Source organism: Caretta caretta, chromosome 13 (assembly GCF_965140235.1).
Source record: "Caretta caretta isolate rCarCar2 chromosome 13, rCarCar1.hap1, whole genome shotgun sequence".
In the NCBI taxonomy this organism is placed as follows: Eukaryota; Metazoa; Chordata; order Testudines; family Cheloniidae; genus Caretta; species Caretta caretta.
Genome location: NC_134218.1, coordinates 21,395,839 through 21,408,990, shown reverse-complemented (window position 1 = coordinate 21,408,990; position 13,152 = coordinate 21,395,839). Strand labels below are relative to the sequence as shown.

At 52.8% G+C, this 13,152-nt stretch overlaps 1 protein-coding gene across 12 annotated transcripts in view; it reads left to right on the top strand.

The window, feature by feature from the left end:
• The window catches only part of PLCG1 (phospholipase C gamma 1), a 95,012-nt gene that overhangs the window by 68,564 nt on the left and 13,296 nt on the right, over positions 1 to 13,152 (top strand). For 10 of the 12 annotated variants that reach the window (XM_075118805.1, XM_048820155.2, XM_048820156.2 and 7 more), the window contains 11 exons: positions 1,216 to 1,384; positions 3,250 to 3,372; positions 4,281 to 4,382; positions 5,398 to 5,585; positions 6,710 to 6,910; positions 7,425 to 7,544; positions 8,907 to 9,087; positions 9,527 to 9,604; positions 11,898 to 12,001; positions 12,708 to 12,804; positions 13,016 to 13,088. In XM_075118805.1, the coding sequence (XP_074974906.1) occupies positions 1,216 to 1,384; positions 3,250 to 3,372; positions 4,281 to 4,382; positions 5,398 to 5,585; positions 6,710 to 6,910; positions 7,425 to 7,544; positions 8,907 to 9,087; positions 9,527 to 9,604; positions 11,898 to 12,001; positions 12,708 to 12,804; positions 13,016 to 13,088 (1,436 nt within the window). The remainder of the gene's footprint in view (positions 1 to 1,215; positions 1,385 to 3,249; positions 3,373 to 4,280; positions 4,383 to 5,397; positions 5,586 to 6,709; positions 6,911 to 7,424; positions 7,545 to 8,906; positions 9,088 to 9,526; positions 9,605 to 11,897; positions 12,002 to 12,707; positions 12,805 to 13,015; positions 13,089 to 13,152) is intronic. The other 2 variants (XM_048820160.2, XM_048820158.2) reach the window with 1 other exon arrangement.

Below are 13,152 nucleotides of genomic sequence, written 5' to 3'. Positions count from 1 at the left end.
ACCCCTCCTGCACCCTCCTGCATGCACCCTCCTGCATGTAGCAAGGCTGTAGATTACATTAGAAGGCAGACAGTTGTAGAGCACCTGGAAAGCAGGAAACATAAACTGAATGAAAAGAAACGAAAACAAGATGCTGAAAGAGCAGGGCCACTAATAGCAGTAAAGAAACAATGCACTGTGTCTGGATCATTGTATTAATTGTATTTTATTATAATGATTGATGGCACTGGTAGGCTTCGAACTTGCTTAAAAGTTGTAAACATATCAATAAAATGTTGTGTTCAACTGATACCTATGTATATTGTGGCTAAGGAAACTAAAGTTTAGAGTTACATTTTTAATTGTGGAAAAATGCGGAGTTTTATGGTTTTTATTGGAGAATTTTGTTTTTTTATCACTGAAAACTAGGATCCCTGCAGATGAATGTGTCCACTGTGCAGGGACTAAATGTAATTTCTCTGGTAGCCTGGGATTTTCTGGGACAAGTGATGCTTATAGCCTTAGTTAGTGTCCTCTGATGTTGCAGCCAAGGGCTTATTTTCCCCTTTGTACTCATCATGTACAACTTTTTTCCGTGATGGTTTTTATGTGACCCTCATGCACACATGGACAGTACACCAATGATCAGACACTGAAGTTCTTCTTGCTAAACTGTACAGAAACAACTCTGACTATGGGCTCCTGTCCTACCAATGGCACAGATGTGATTGTTTCTCCACAAGAGGGCCATGGTCAGCAGGAGGCACCAAAGTGCCTGCTTGTGTTGTGTATTATAAATACATTCACCATATTTGTAGTCTGTTTGGTTCCTACATGAAAGTCATTGTCCTTCTCTGTGTTGGTGGGGAGGAAAATTTTTGTTAGCTTAAACTCAACTGGGCAGCATCCTGCAGTTTTTTGGGAGGTGTCTCTGTTCCCGCTCTCAGCCCAGTCCTGAATTGCAGTGTACAGACGGACTCTACTGGGCCAAGGGGCAGAAAACTTCTGTTCATCTTGGTGGGGATTAGAGTGAAATCTATAATGTCCAGGGGATGAAAAGGAAGCTGAAACCAGACTGTGTGGAGAGTAACTTGTAGAGTTGTCTAGTTGGCAACTGGGAAATTCCTGCAAGTTGGTGCTAGTAGTTAATGCATGCAGTTACAGAATGTTGACCGTCCCCTAGTCACCACTCTGTTATTTAACCCCTTTGTTCCCTCCTGCTTTTCCACCTACCAGATATCCCGTCATCCTGTCCATTGAAGATCATTGCAGTATTGCACAGCAGAGGAACATGGCTCAGAATTTTAAGAAGGTTTTTGGGGACATGCTCTTGACCAAGCCGGTGGATATATCTGCTGACGGGCTCCCCTCTCCGAACCAGCTGAAGAGGAAGATTCTCATTAAGGTAAAATTTCCCTTGTGGCTGGTATCTCAAATGCAAAGGAAAGTAGGGGGTGAGGGTGGGATCAAAGGCACGCTTACCTAGGCATTGGAAGGGCTCATCAGTGATTTGAACCTTAAAGGGACAGTGCATGTTGATTTTATTTGGGCCCATTTCCCAAGAAGGTTGGATTAGATTGGTTTTTCCTAGAGGCGCTAGAAAAGATCCAATCTGGATCCAGATACTAATTTCCCCAAAGTTCAGGGTGCTTTGGATTCAGGAGTTTTTTTTCCCCCTTGTCTCCAATGATCTGGTATTTGTACCGTGGGTCTCCTTGATCTGCTTCACTGTCTGGTTACCATGGCACCTTGCGCTGGCAGAGAATGCTTTCTACTCCGCTGGAAATTCAGGATGCTCTAAGGTGGGGAGGGGGCATGAAACTGAAAACTAAACAGAATTGGGGAGAGCCTCTAACTCCTCTATCTTATTGCCCCCTGGAGGCCACCCAGGAAATGGATAGAGACTGTTGGTTTTTAAATATCCTGTGGGACTGAATTAGGGAATTCAGATCCCTGCTCTGAAATTCAAGCAACCTCCAGACAGAATCTCCTTCTGTAGTTTTTTGGAGTCATTTCTTTAGAACCTCAGTGGTTTAATTCTAACCCACTGGTGAGTGTGTGTTACAGATCTCCCGGGGTGCTAAGCCACAGAGGAATCTACAGAGCTTTAGAACTGGCTGTGGCCAGCTCATGTTTTAAGGTCTGGAGGGTCTCTGGTTCAATCCCTGGCATGTTGGCCAAGATGGTACTGTCACATAATCTCTATTATAAATTCTAAAGGACTCTTCCCAGAGCCACCATACATCTGGTAGGGACTGAGATTGGAAACTCTTAGGGACAAGGCCTGGTTTTGCTATGTGTTTGTGGAGCCCCTAGCACAATGGAGTTCTGATCTATGACTGAGTCTCCTTGGCACCACCGCAGTACAAAGTGCCCAGTGGGGTTTTTGACATCACTGAATTTCTTGACCCTTCTCTGCAGCGTGGAGGGAGATCTTTTATCCATAATTATGATCTAGAGCAGGGGTGAGCAAACTTTTTGGCCCAAGGGCCACATCGGCATTGCGAAACTGTATGGCGGGCTGGGTAGGGAAGCCTGTGCCCCACCAAAGAGCCTGGTTCCCGCCCCCCCCAGAACCTCCGAGCCATCCAACGCTCCTTGTCCCCTGACCACCCCCTTCCGGGACCCCAGCCCCTAACCACCCCGGGGACCCCACCCCTTATCCAACCGCCCCGACCCCTGACTGCCCTGACCCCTATCCACACCCCCGCCCCTAACTGCCCCCCAGGACCCCACCCCCTATCCAACCCCCACTGCTCCCTGTCCTCTGACTGCCCTGAACCCTATCCACACCCCCACCCCTATCCAATGCCCCCTCTCCCCTGACTGCCCCCCTTCCCAGAACCTCCCCCATCCAACCGCCCCCTGCTCCCTGTCCCCTGACTGCCCCCCAGGACCCGTTGCCCCTTATCATTACCTCCCCCCTTACCATGCTGCTCAGAGCAGCAAAGCCTCGTCACCTGGCCAGAGCCAGCCACGCTGCCTGGCAGGAGCAGTGAGCCAGAGCGCTGGTGTTCCGTCACGCTGAGGCTGCAGGGGAGGGGGACAGTGTGGGAGGGGCCGGGAGCTCAGGGGCTGGGCAGGACGGTCCTGCAGGCCGGATGTGGCCCACGGGCCATAGTTTGCCCACCTCTGATCTAGAGGGTACCCCTGGCAATAGAGCTGAAGAACGTTAAGGTCACTCAGATCGGGGCATAAACAGGTGAACATGGTCTCTTCTGGGGCCGCTGCTTCCTCTAGGGTATTTGATCCAAGTGTCTCATTCTGCAGCACAAGAAGCTGGCGGAGGGCAGTGCTTATGAAGAGTTGCCAACATCTGTAATGTATTCGGAGAACGATATCAGCAACTCCATAAAGAACGGGATCCTCTACCTGGAAGATCCCATCAATCATGTATGTTTCTTTCTGCGGCTGCCACCTCATCCACTTCCTTCAGGTTACTTAGAGATTGTTTGCTGGGGATGATTCAGCCAATCTGAGCTTGTAAACTAATGATAACTCTGCTGGGAAAATCATTAGCATGTGCATGGTAGGGAACCATCCTGCCTGGGAAGGGGGATGTGAAAATTACTTAGGGGTTTTCTCACTCCTCTGATTATGTGACACTGAATGTGCCTCATTTAATAGAGCAGGTTCCATTACTGCAGTGAGTTATAAATTAAGTCCAGAATTTTCAGACCTGGGTGCATCTAAATCCATATTCAGGAACCTGACTAAACAGCCTGATTCTTATGGGTCTGAGCACTTCTGTTGTTTCAGTTTTACTGTGTGCTTTTGACGGCCTTTTCTCCAGTCAGTTTCCCTGGTTTTTTGTATAGATCTTTCACACTCATGTTTTGAAAAGGAGGGAAGTGCAAGGGTGAAACAACAGGAATTGCCTGGGTGACTCCGGGTCTAGTGTGGAACCTGAATCTACTCTGAATGTTGTTTTTTTAACTAGATTTCCAGTTGACCGTATCCCGTTAAAGTGTGCTGGGGAGTTCTCAGTCTGATCCCGCATGAGCATCAGTTTGCATCACCAAGCTACCCACGCTTTGATGCTGTTGTTGCTCAAGAGTATCTCTTGAGCTGAATTAGCAGGGTGTAGTTGAGCTGGTGGTGTCTTGGAAGCTTGTCTGGCTTGTACCTTTTATCAGTGCCATTGATCATTGTCTTACATGAGCCTTAAAATTCACCAATCACCTTCCCTCGCTACCCCCCAACCCCACCAACCACAGGGCTGAAAATCCATCCAAAGGTATAAGGTCTGCTGGGTGCTGTTTGGATGAATTCCCTGTACAGATCTTTCTCTTTCCCTACAGGAATGGAATCCGCACTACTTTGTCCTGACCAGCAGCAAGATCTATTACTCTGAGGAGACGACCGGCCACCAGGGAAATGAGGATGAAGAGGAACCAAAGGAGGTGAGGGAGATGCTTTCAAAGGGGTTGCCTATGCTCAGAGCCCCTTGAAAATCTCCATTTCATGGACTGCCCAGAAGTCGTGAAATTAGCCCAATACCGTGACTTTTCCGGCAGCAGGGAAGTGGAAGCGGAAGCAGGCAGCTACACAGCCCGGTCTCGTGCTCGGTGCGGCACGTAGTGCATGGCAGCGTCATGTCGGAGTAGCTGTGCAAGGGAGGACTCAGCGGTTGGTTTCACGAGAGGCACAGTTGCCAGTGCAACCACCGCCGCTTGGCACACAAGCAGCCGTGGCCTCGGCAGGCATCCACACGTGCCGATCTCACGCTCGGTGCAGCTCGTAGCCTTCGTTCCACGCTGCAGCAGTGCAGGCTACTGTGCCTCGGAAAAACCCAGCCCTGGAGCCCGCCCACGCCGAAACTGCTGCTCCAACATGACACTGCCCCGTGCTCTGAACAACACCAAGCAAGAGATCAGATGCCCGCTTCTGCATCCCCACTGTTGGAAATATCGCAGCAGTGCGGGGGCGACTCAGGGGCTGTGCAAGTTCTGTGAAATTGACTGCTTTACCCATGATGCTACCATGAATTTCTCCCCTCCCCCCGTCCCCCCCAAAAAAGTCCTTGATTTTCTCAGGGCCTTGCGTATACTAAGTGGCCTGATTGTCTGAGAAGCTGATCTGAGCATTGATTTCAGCAGTGCTCAGAACCTCTGAAAATCAGGCTATTGCTTTACCCCTCTGTGCCTCAGTTTCCCTATCTGTACAATGGGGTTAATGACGTTTATGCAACCCTGGGGATGGTCTGGGCCCTGGGACATTCTATGCTGAACAGTAATGGATGTAAATAACTGGAGTCCCAAGGGATTTATTTTAGTGGGAAGGGGAAGGGAGTTCAAACACTCATGGTCCATAGCTGAAGGCCCTCTGCCTCTGAGAACAGCAGGCCCCTTCCACAGTGGGCTCAGCTGAAGTGCTGGTGCTCAGTGAAGTGGGAGATGTATCTCTGCCCCCTGCCAGGTGAGCAACAGCACTGAACTTCACTCTACTGAGAAGTGGTTTCATGGCAAGCTGGGGGCCGGGCGTGATGGGCGCCACATAGCAGAGAGGCTGCTGATGGAGTACTGCATAGAGACAGGTGCCCCTGACGGGTCTTTCCTAGTACGAGAGAGTGAAACCTTCGTAGGAGACTACACCCTCTCTTTCTGGTAAGGATTTGCAGCCCCTTTCACCAGCTCTGAAGTAGCCTTAATCCGTGATCCCTTATCAGTACCTCTAACTTCTGTGTCAAGATTCCTGGGTTCAATTCCTTCTCTGCCACTGATGTGCAGTGTAACCTGAAGCAAGTTACTTGACTTCTCAGGGCCTCAGTTTCTCTACCTGGGATGCAAAAATGGAAATCCAGAGTAGAACTTGTGGTTATTTTGTCTCTGTATTTGGCACTGGTACGACTCCTTCTGGAATACTGTGTCCATTCTGGTGTCCACAATTCAAGAAGGATGTTGATAAATTGGAGAGGGTTCAGAAAAGAGCCCTGAGAATTATTAGAGGATTCGAAAACATGCCTTATAGTGAGCGACTCCAGGAGCTCAATCTGCTTACCTTAACAAGGAAGGTTAAGAGGTGACTTGATCACAGTCTTGAAGTACCTACTTGGGGAGCAGGCATTTAATAATGGACTCTCCAGTCTAGCAGAGGAAGGTCTAACACGATCCACTATCTGAAAGTTGAAGCTAGACAAATTCAGACTGGAAATAAGGTGTAAGTTTTTAACAGTGAGAGTAACTAACCACTTGGAACAGTTTACCAAGGGTGGTGGTAGATTCTCCATCACTGGCAATTTTTAAATCAAACTGGATGTTTTTCTGAAAGATCTGCACTAGGAATTATGGTGAGGCAGATCTCTGGCCTGTGCGATACATAAATTACAATTATGAATAACGTGCCCTAGAAGATGATCCTTCCTAACTCAGGTAGTAAGCCATCGGCTTATGTCTTTAAGCATGTTGGATTTCCTCTTCCGTGTGCTGCTGACCTCTTTGGTATGGGTGTACATTGATCACGCCTTTGTCCTGTTTAATGTAATCCCTGGACCAAGGGGGGCCATGCATCCTAGATTTCTTTACTGCTGGTGTCCAGTTTAGCTGGGCCATAGCCTTACAGAAATGACCAGCTAGCGATTAGCTTGAGCCAGTCACATGATGGCATCTTGCCCAATCAGTTTGCATTAGGGAATGGCTCTCTCCCTGTCTGCCCAGAGTCCTCACTCAGGTTGGATGCTGGGGCAGACAGTCAAGAGCAAGCGTCTCTCTCTCTCCTTGTTCTGACCCAGGCGCAATGGGAAAGTGCAGCATTGCCGCATCCATTCCCGGCAGGATGCCGGCAGCCCCAAGTTCTTCCTGACCGACAACCTGGTGTTCGACAGCCTCTATGACCTCATCACCCATTACCAGCAGGTGCCTCTGAGGTGCAACGAGTTCGAGATGAAGCTGACTGAGCCGGTGCCGCAGACCAACGCCCACGAGAGCAAAGAGTGAGCGCAGCAGGGCTGGGGGAGTTCCTAACCACGTGGCTGCCCGGTGATCTCCTAGCGCGCTCCCCTCTCCACTTCACTTTGGCCCTGTTGTGCCCCCCCCCCCCCCGGTGCTGGAGCATGAGGCAGTGCTCTGCGTGGTATCTGCAGCCTGCTATCCTGCCCTTCTGACCCTGAGCCATGTGGCATTTGGGGGTAGAGGGCAGGGATGATGCTTTGTAGGATGCCTCCCGCTTGCCACGGTTACCAGACCGATCTGTCCTACTTCTGTGCTCCTTTCATCCCCAGCCTGTCTCTGCTGAGGGGGTGAGATGGCCCTTAATCACTACAGATACTGTCCCTCTCTCCACCTCCTGTCCGTGTCACGCGCTCCCACGTGAACAGAGAAACCGCCACCAGTGGATTTGGTTACATTGCGTCATGAGAGGGACCTCGCCCTAGATTGATTCTGGGGCTCAGTCGGATGTGTCTGGGACACGAGCACTCACTCACGTCATGGTGTCTTTACCCAAAGGTGGTACCACGCCAACCTCACCCGGGCCCAGGCCGAGCACATGCTGATGAGGGTGTCACGGGACGGAGCCTTCCTAGTGCGCAAGAGGAGCGAGCCCAACTCCTATGCGATCTCGTTCCGGTAAGCTCCCGGGCTGGAAAGTGGGCGTGCGCATCTGTGCGCTCGTGGATGCATCCGTCCGTCTGTCTCATGGGGAAGGATTTGTTTATGCCCTGGCCTTCAGCACTCAGGACTGATGCTGCTACGAGAGGGTTGTGTTGCTTTGGGTTTGGCTTGGGAATCTCCACCACGACGCATTGTTTGCTCTCTCAAGCGCCTTCACTTTTCCTCTGTGTGGCCCCTTCCTTGCGCCCCTCCCTTGGTGTGTCACCGTGTGTGGGGGAAATCCTTGCCCGCTCGTGCTTAGCGCACTATAAACCCCTTTAAATTGCCGGCGAGTTTGCATTAAGGGAGCCGTTTGTCTGGTCAGGGAGGCGTTCCTGCCGAAAGTTGAGCCCATGCAGATCCTCCGAGATATTCAGGTTTCAGAGTAACAGCCGTGTTAGTCTGTATTCGCAAAAAGAAAAGGAGTACTTGTGGCACCTTAGAGACTAGCTCACGAAAGCTCATGCTCAAATAAATTGGTTAGTCTCTAAGGTGCCACAAGTACTCCTTTTCTTTTTGCGAGATATTCAGGTGCCTACTTCCCATTGATTTCAGTGGGAGACAGGTGCCTAACTGTCTTTTGAGGATCTGCACCGTAGTTCCTCTGCATTTGCTGTGATGAAGCGCTGCATTTGATAAGGGCCGTCAGGGTCCCTGTGTCCCTAATAGCTGTGCTAGTTCATACAGACAGTTGGGCCACTGGATTCTGCAGCACCAAGCAGGGGAGGCCCAAATCCCTTCCCTCTGTCCCAATAGCCATTCCTGCTCAACCCTCACCTTGCAGGGAAGAAGAACCAGGCCTGCTGGCGCAGCGTTTAGACACAGGTGGCTCACGAAGCTGCCCTGTTCTGGGGATGTTCACCCCAGTTGCCTGCCATGTCGGGGGGTGGTTCTCTGGCTCTTGTCCCTGTGTTGTCTCATTAACGGGTGCGGCCTTCAGGATCGGTGGGATCATGCTTTAACTATCAGGGGGTTTCATAGTAACTCGGCTTCATTGCAAGCTTTAGACACATCCCTGAGTTTGTGTCACCCTCTTCTGACCTGTGGTGGTGCTGCATATGCCATTCTAGTGCTTCGCTCAGATCTCCCCTCGCTCAGGGAGATGGGCATCTGGCTCCACAGCGATTCCTGGGTGATCTGGGGTGGCTCGCCTCTTCCCTCACTACTGGTGCTAGTGTTCTCTGCTCAGCAGTGCTGCTGGGTAGTCAGGGTGGCCCCAGGCATGGAGGGAAGGGGTGAGGGTTGGGCTGGGGATCTCATTCTCCCAAGTGGCTGCCTGGGAAGGGGGTTTCTCTGGCTGTTTGCCAAGCAGCGTTTCCGGTCGTCTCGGTCTGGCAGGGCGGAAGGGAAGATCAAGCACTGCCGAGTGCTGCAGGAGGGCCAGACCGTGCTCCTGGGCAACTCCGAGTTCGACAGCCTGGTGGATCTGATCAGCTACTACGAGAAGCACCCGCTGTACCGCAAGATGAAGCTGAGGTACCCCATCAACGAGGAGACGCTGGAGAAGATTGGGACGGCGGTGAGCGCGAGGCAGGCCTGCTAACGGGTCAGGGGAGGAAGGGACTCAGCCCATCTGGAGCGAGGGCTTGGCTCTGATGGCCTGGTCTGGAGCCATTTGCCTGCCTCTGGCCATACGGAGGTTGAGCGAGTGTGTGGTACCTGCACAGCCAAATTAGCAAGAGGACCTGGGATCCCCCCACCCTATACCTTGGGTACGCACAGCCTGATGTGCAGCCCCAGAGCTCTTGTGGGCTTCAGCGAGGTTTGTGGGTGCTCAGCACCTCAGACCCTCTGGTCAGCACGTGAGTTTAGACAGGGTCTGTTTCCTACGCGCCAGAGCCCTTCTGCACCTCTAGCGTCTGTGGCCCTTTTCCGTGGTAGCAGCAAGAAAAGGGGCTAGTTCTCCCCGCAGCAGATGCTTGGTTTCAAGTGACAGCGTATGTGCTTTTGTTTTATAGGAGCCAGACTATGGAGCCCTTTATGAAGGACGCCATCCGGGATTCTACGTAGAGGCCAATCCCATGCCAACCTTCAAGGTATTCTCTTGCTGTTTGTCTTTACGGGTCGATTTTAATGGCCTGCTTGCCCAGCTCTGCCCCTGGGGCTTTCAGGCTTGCCCCACCATCCAGCTCTGCTCTTGGGCTCCCCCTCACCCCAAGTTCTGCCCCCCATCTCCCATCACTGCCATTCTGCTTGCCCCTGGGGCTGCCCCCGCTGCCAGAGGCCAGACCTTTGCTGAGGGGAAAAGAGGAGTTTCTGGTGGCTGGAAGGCTGGGCTGCGTGAGGACACTTTGGAGGACCTGACCCACTGCCCTGCTGTCAGGAACCTCCTTCTCCTCCATCCCCAACGCCTGCTGCCTAGACAGGAGTCCGTGCTGCTGTGCCTGGTTCCTGGCCCCTCTGTTGCTCTCAGAGAGGGGGAGGGCGGGGGTGTTCCTGGCTTCGTCCCAGCCCGTCGCTAGAGTGCGTGTGCGTGGGTTTGGTCCAGTTCTAAGGTCGGGTCTGTTATTGTATCGCCGAGAAAGTCGGCCGAGCGTGGTTCCCTCAGCGCGCGACCCCGTGGCATCTCATGGGTCTCTTCATCTGTCCTGCAGCCTTCGTGCAAAAGTGCAATGTGATCAAATAGCCCCCGGCGGCAGCGCTGGCTCCGGGGACTGCAGTGCTTTTGGCCCTCCCTGTGTTTCAGAGGGCTGCCTCTGAGATCTCCGGGAGGGCACTTCAGTCCCCACCAGTCGAGCTCCCAAGAGAGGGCAGAATCTGCTTTTCTCCTGGTGATCAGAACAGGGTGCCTGGGTTCAAATGATCTGCTCTGACTCCCCCTGCTGGCAGCTTCTGGAGGGGCATGATCTCCCACTGGCTGTTGTTGCATACTGTGGATTCCACTTCATAACAGTCCTGATGTTCATATTAGCAACTTCCAGTTAATGGCAACATTTTGGCTGGGAACCTCATTATTAATGGGGTTCGAATATTGGCAACAGGCATGCCGCTTACTAGCAACTTTGTTTCTTTTTAAGAAAAGCCCTGGCTGCAGACAGGGAAGGAATTGCTGGAATGCGCCTTCTCTGTCTGCAGCCCTTGAAACCGGCCTGCACACAGGGACTGCACAGGAGGTGAGGGGCTGGATGGCAGGGCAGTAGCTGGAAGGGGGCTGCAGCCCAGTTGCCGGGACTGCATGGTCTCTCTATGCTCTTCAGGCTGCACCTTGCTGGGGGACTGCATGCAGGGAAGGAAGTGCTGGGACTAGCAGAGCCCCAGCCTCTGGAGAGCTCAGGAAGAGGTACGGTGCAGCCTAACGGCCCCCCAGTGCCCCCCTTCCTGCTGCTGTCCTGCCAGCAGGCAGGGCTGCAGCCAGGAAAGGCACCTCCCAGCATTTCCTTCCCTGGCTCCTGCCTCATGCACCTGCCTTCCGCTCATTAGCAACTGCCAGATAATGGCAACTTTTTGTGGGCAACCCAGGGGGATGCTAATAAGTGGAATCTCCTGTATTTCTTTTCATGGGGTTCCTAGCAGTAAGAGGAAAGAAACAAACCACACGTTGGGTTCCTGTTTTGTTTCTTTTTTTAAAATCTGCGTGCGAGTTTGTATCATTTGTGTCTCGTCTGCAAAGCACAATTGCAAGGGCTGAGTGCAAACTGCATTGTTATGTGCGTTGTGGGCCACTGCCTGTCTGACCATTTGACCGTGTAAATGTCCATTTGCACGTGATGTCTCCTGATCTGATTGTGCAGGGAGACTAAGTGCCCAATTGCGAACAAGCCGTGTAGAAAACCAAGGCCAAGCTGTGACCTGTATCTGTCATTGCTTAGTCCAATAGCACCATCAAGCCGGGCAGGGCAGCTATATTTCCTTTACTCACCTCTCTAGCAGCCAGGCACAGGAATGACAGAGAAACAAAATGCAACACCAAACCAGGAAGAGAGAAACTAGGGAAAATCAATGGCTCTTGCATTTGTGACGGCTGCCATCTTGGCCAGCACACCAGGGGTAGAATCAGGGTCCTCCAGAGCTAAAAGCTGCTTGAGCTAAGGAACCCAGGTTCCCTAACAGATATGTAGCCTCTATAGACAGGTACAGCTAGGTACCAGTAACACACTCTCAGCAGTGGGTTGCACATTGTCCTGTGATGGTTGCTAGATCCTGGCTCTTGGTGGGTGCCCTTAGGCGAGCGAGCCCTGCTTGTGGAGTGGTTGTGCGTAGGTTCTTTGTTACCCCATGATCATACCTGCCATGGCAAGTGGAAGGTGAGCACTTGAAGGAAGGAGGCCTCATGCTGGCCTTGGTGTCAGCTGCCCAGCCTCATGCCTGGTGGCCCTCTGTCGTTTGCAGTGCGCTGTCAAGGCCCTGTTCGACTACAAGGCACAGCGGGAAGACGAGCTAACCTTCTTGAAGAACGCCATCATCCAGAACGTGGAGAAGCAGGAAGGAGGCTGGTGAGTGACCGCTGTGTCTGCCCCTGGTGGATGCCAGAGGATGAGCTTGGTGACCTTGCACCCATCCTAGCAGTTGGGTCCCAAAAGCCAGCAGCCTCAAAGGAGAAGCCAGGGGTCTGCCAGGGTCATGGAGATGGTTGCAAAGGAGGGGGCATTGCTGCTGTCCTGTCCTTGTCCTGTAGATGAGCAAAGGACGCTGGTCTCTAGGACTGTCCATCTGGCCCCAGCACTCAAACCCTTCCTACTTTGGAGGGGCACGTGGGGCTGGAGAAGAAGTGAGTGAAATTGAGCGGAAGGCCACAGTAAATGTGGCGGTGGAAGGGGGTTGGGAGGGACGGGCCCATGAGCCTGGACAAGTGCCTCGCTGTGAAATGGCTGCCTGTCAGTGGAGTAAACTCCACCACCACCCATCAGCTTATAACGAGCCATTCAAAATACAGTCCACGGAAGTTGTTACATAGACCCTTTTGGAGGGCCATGGGTGTCCCTCTGTGCCCGATGCCAGCAGGGCTCACACAGGAGTGTGGTGAGAGGGGCCAGGTTCTGCCAACGCTGCTGGGGCCATACAGCCGCTCCAGGAGCTGGGCCCTTCCCAATGTGGAGCCTCCTTAGGTTTGTGTTCTTCTGAGATCCCAGGAGCTCCGGGGTGGCTCCCTGGGGCCACTGGGGACTGTTCTGACAGGGGCTGCACCTTTGTCTCTCCCAGGTGGAGAGGCGATTATGGGGGCAAAAAGCAGCTGTGGTTTCCTTCCAACTACGTGGAGGAACTAGCCAGCCCCGGTGGCCAGGAGCCTGACAGGGAGGTGAGCGCGTTTCCAAGTGCCTGGGAAGGGATGGCGGCGATGCCTGCGGGAAAGTGGCTGTGTCTGAGCCAGAGGGCAGTGCTGTCCTCCAAGCTGCTGGGACACGTGCCCCATGCTCAGGGCTGGGGTGCTAGGGTGGCTCTGGGGTCGGGGGGCAGGCTTGCTGCTGCACTAGTCAGCTCTGACATGCCGGCCTGTGATGCATTCCCAGCAGCAGCTAGATGAGAACAGCCCCCTGGGAGTCCTGCTCGGAGGCACCCTGGATGTGCCATCCTGCCAGATAGGTAAGCACTGGGGTGGGGGTGGGGATGGCAGCTTTCTCATTCGCACCCAGGCACGGATCTTGCA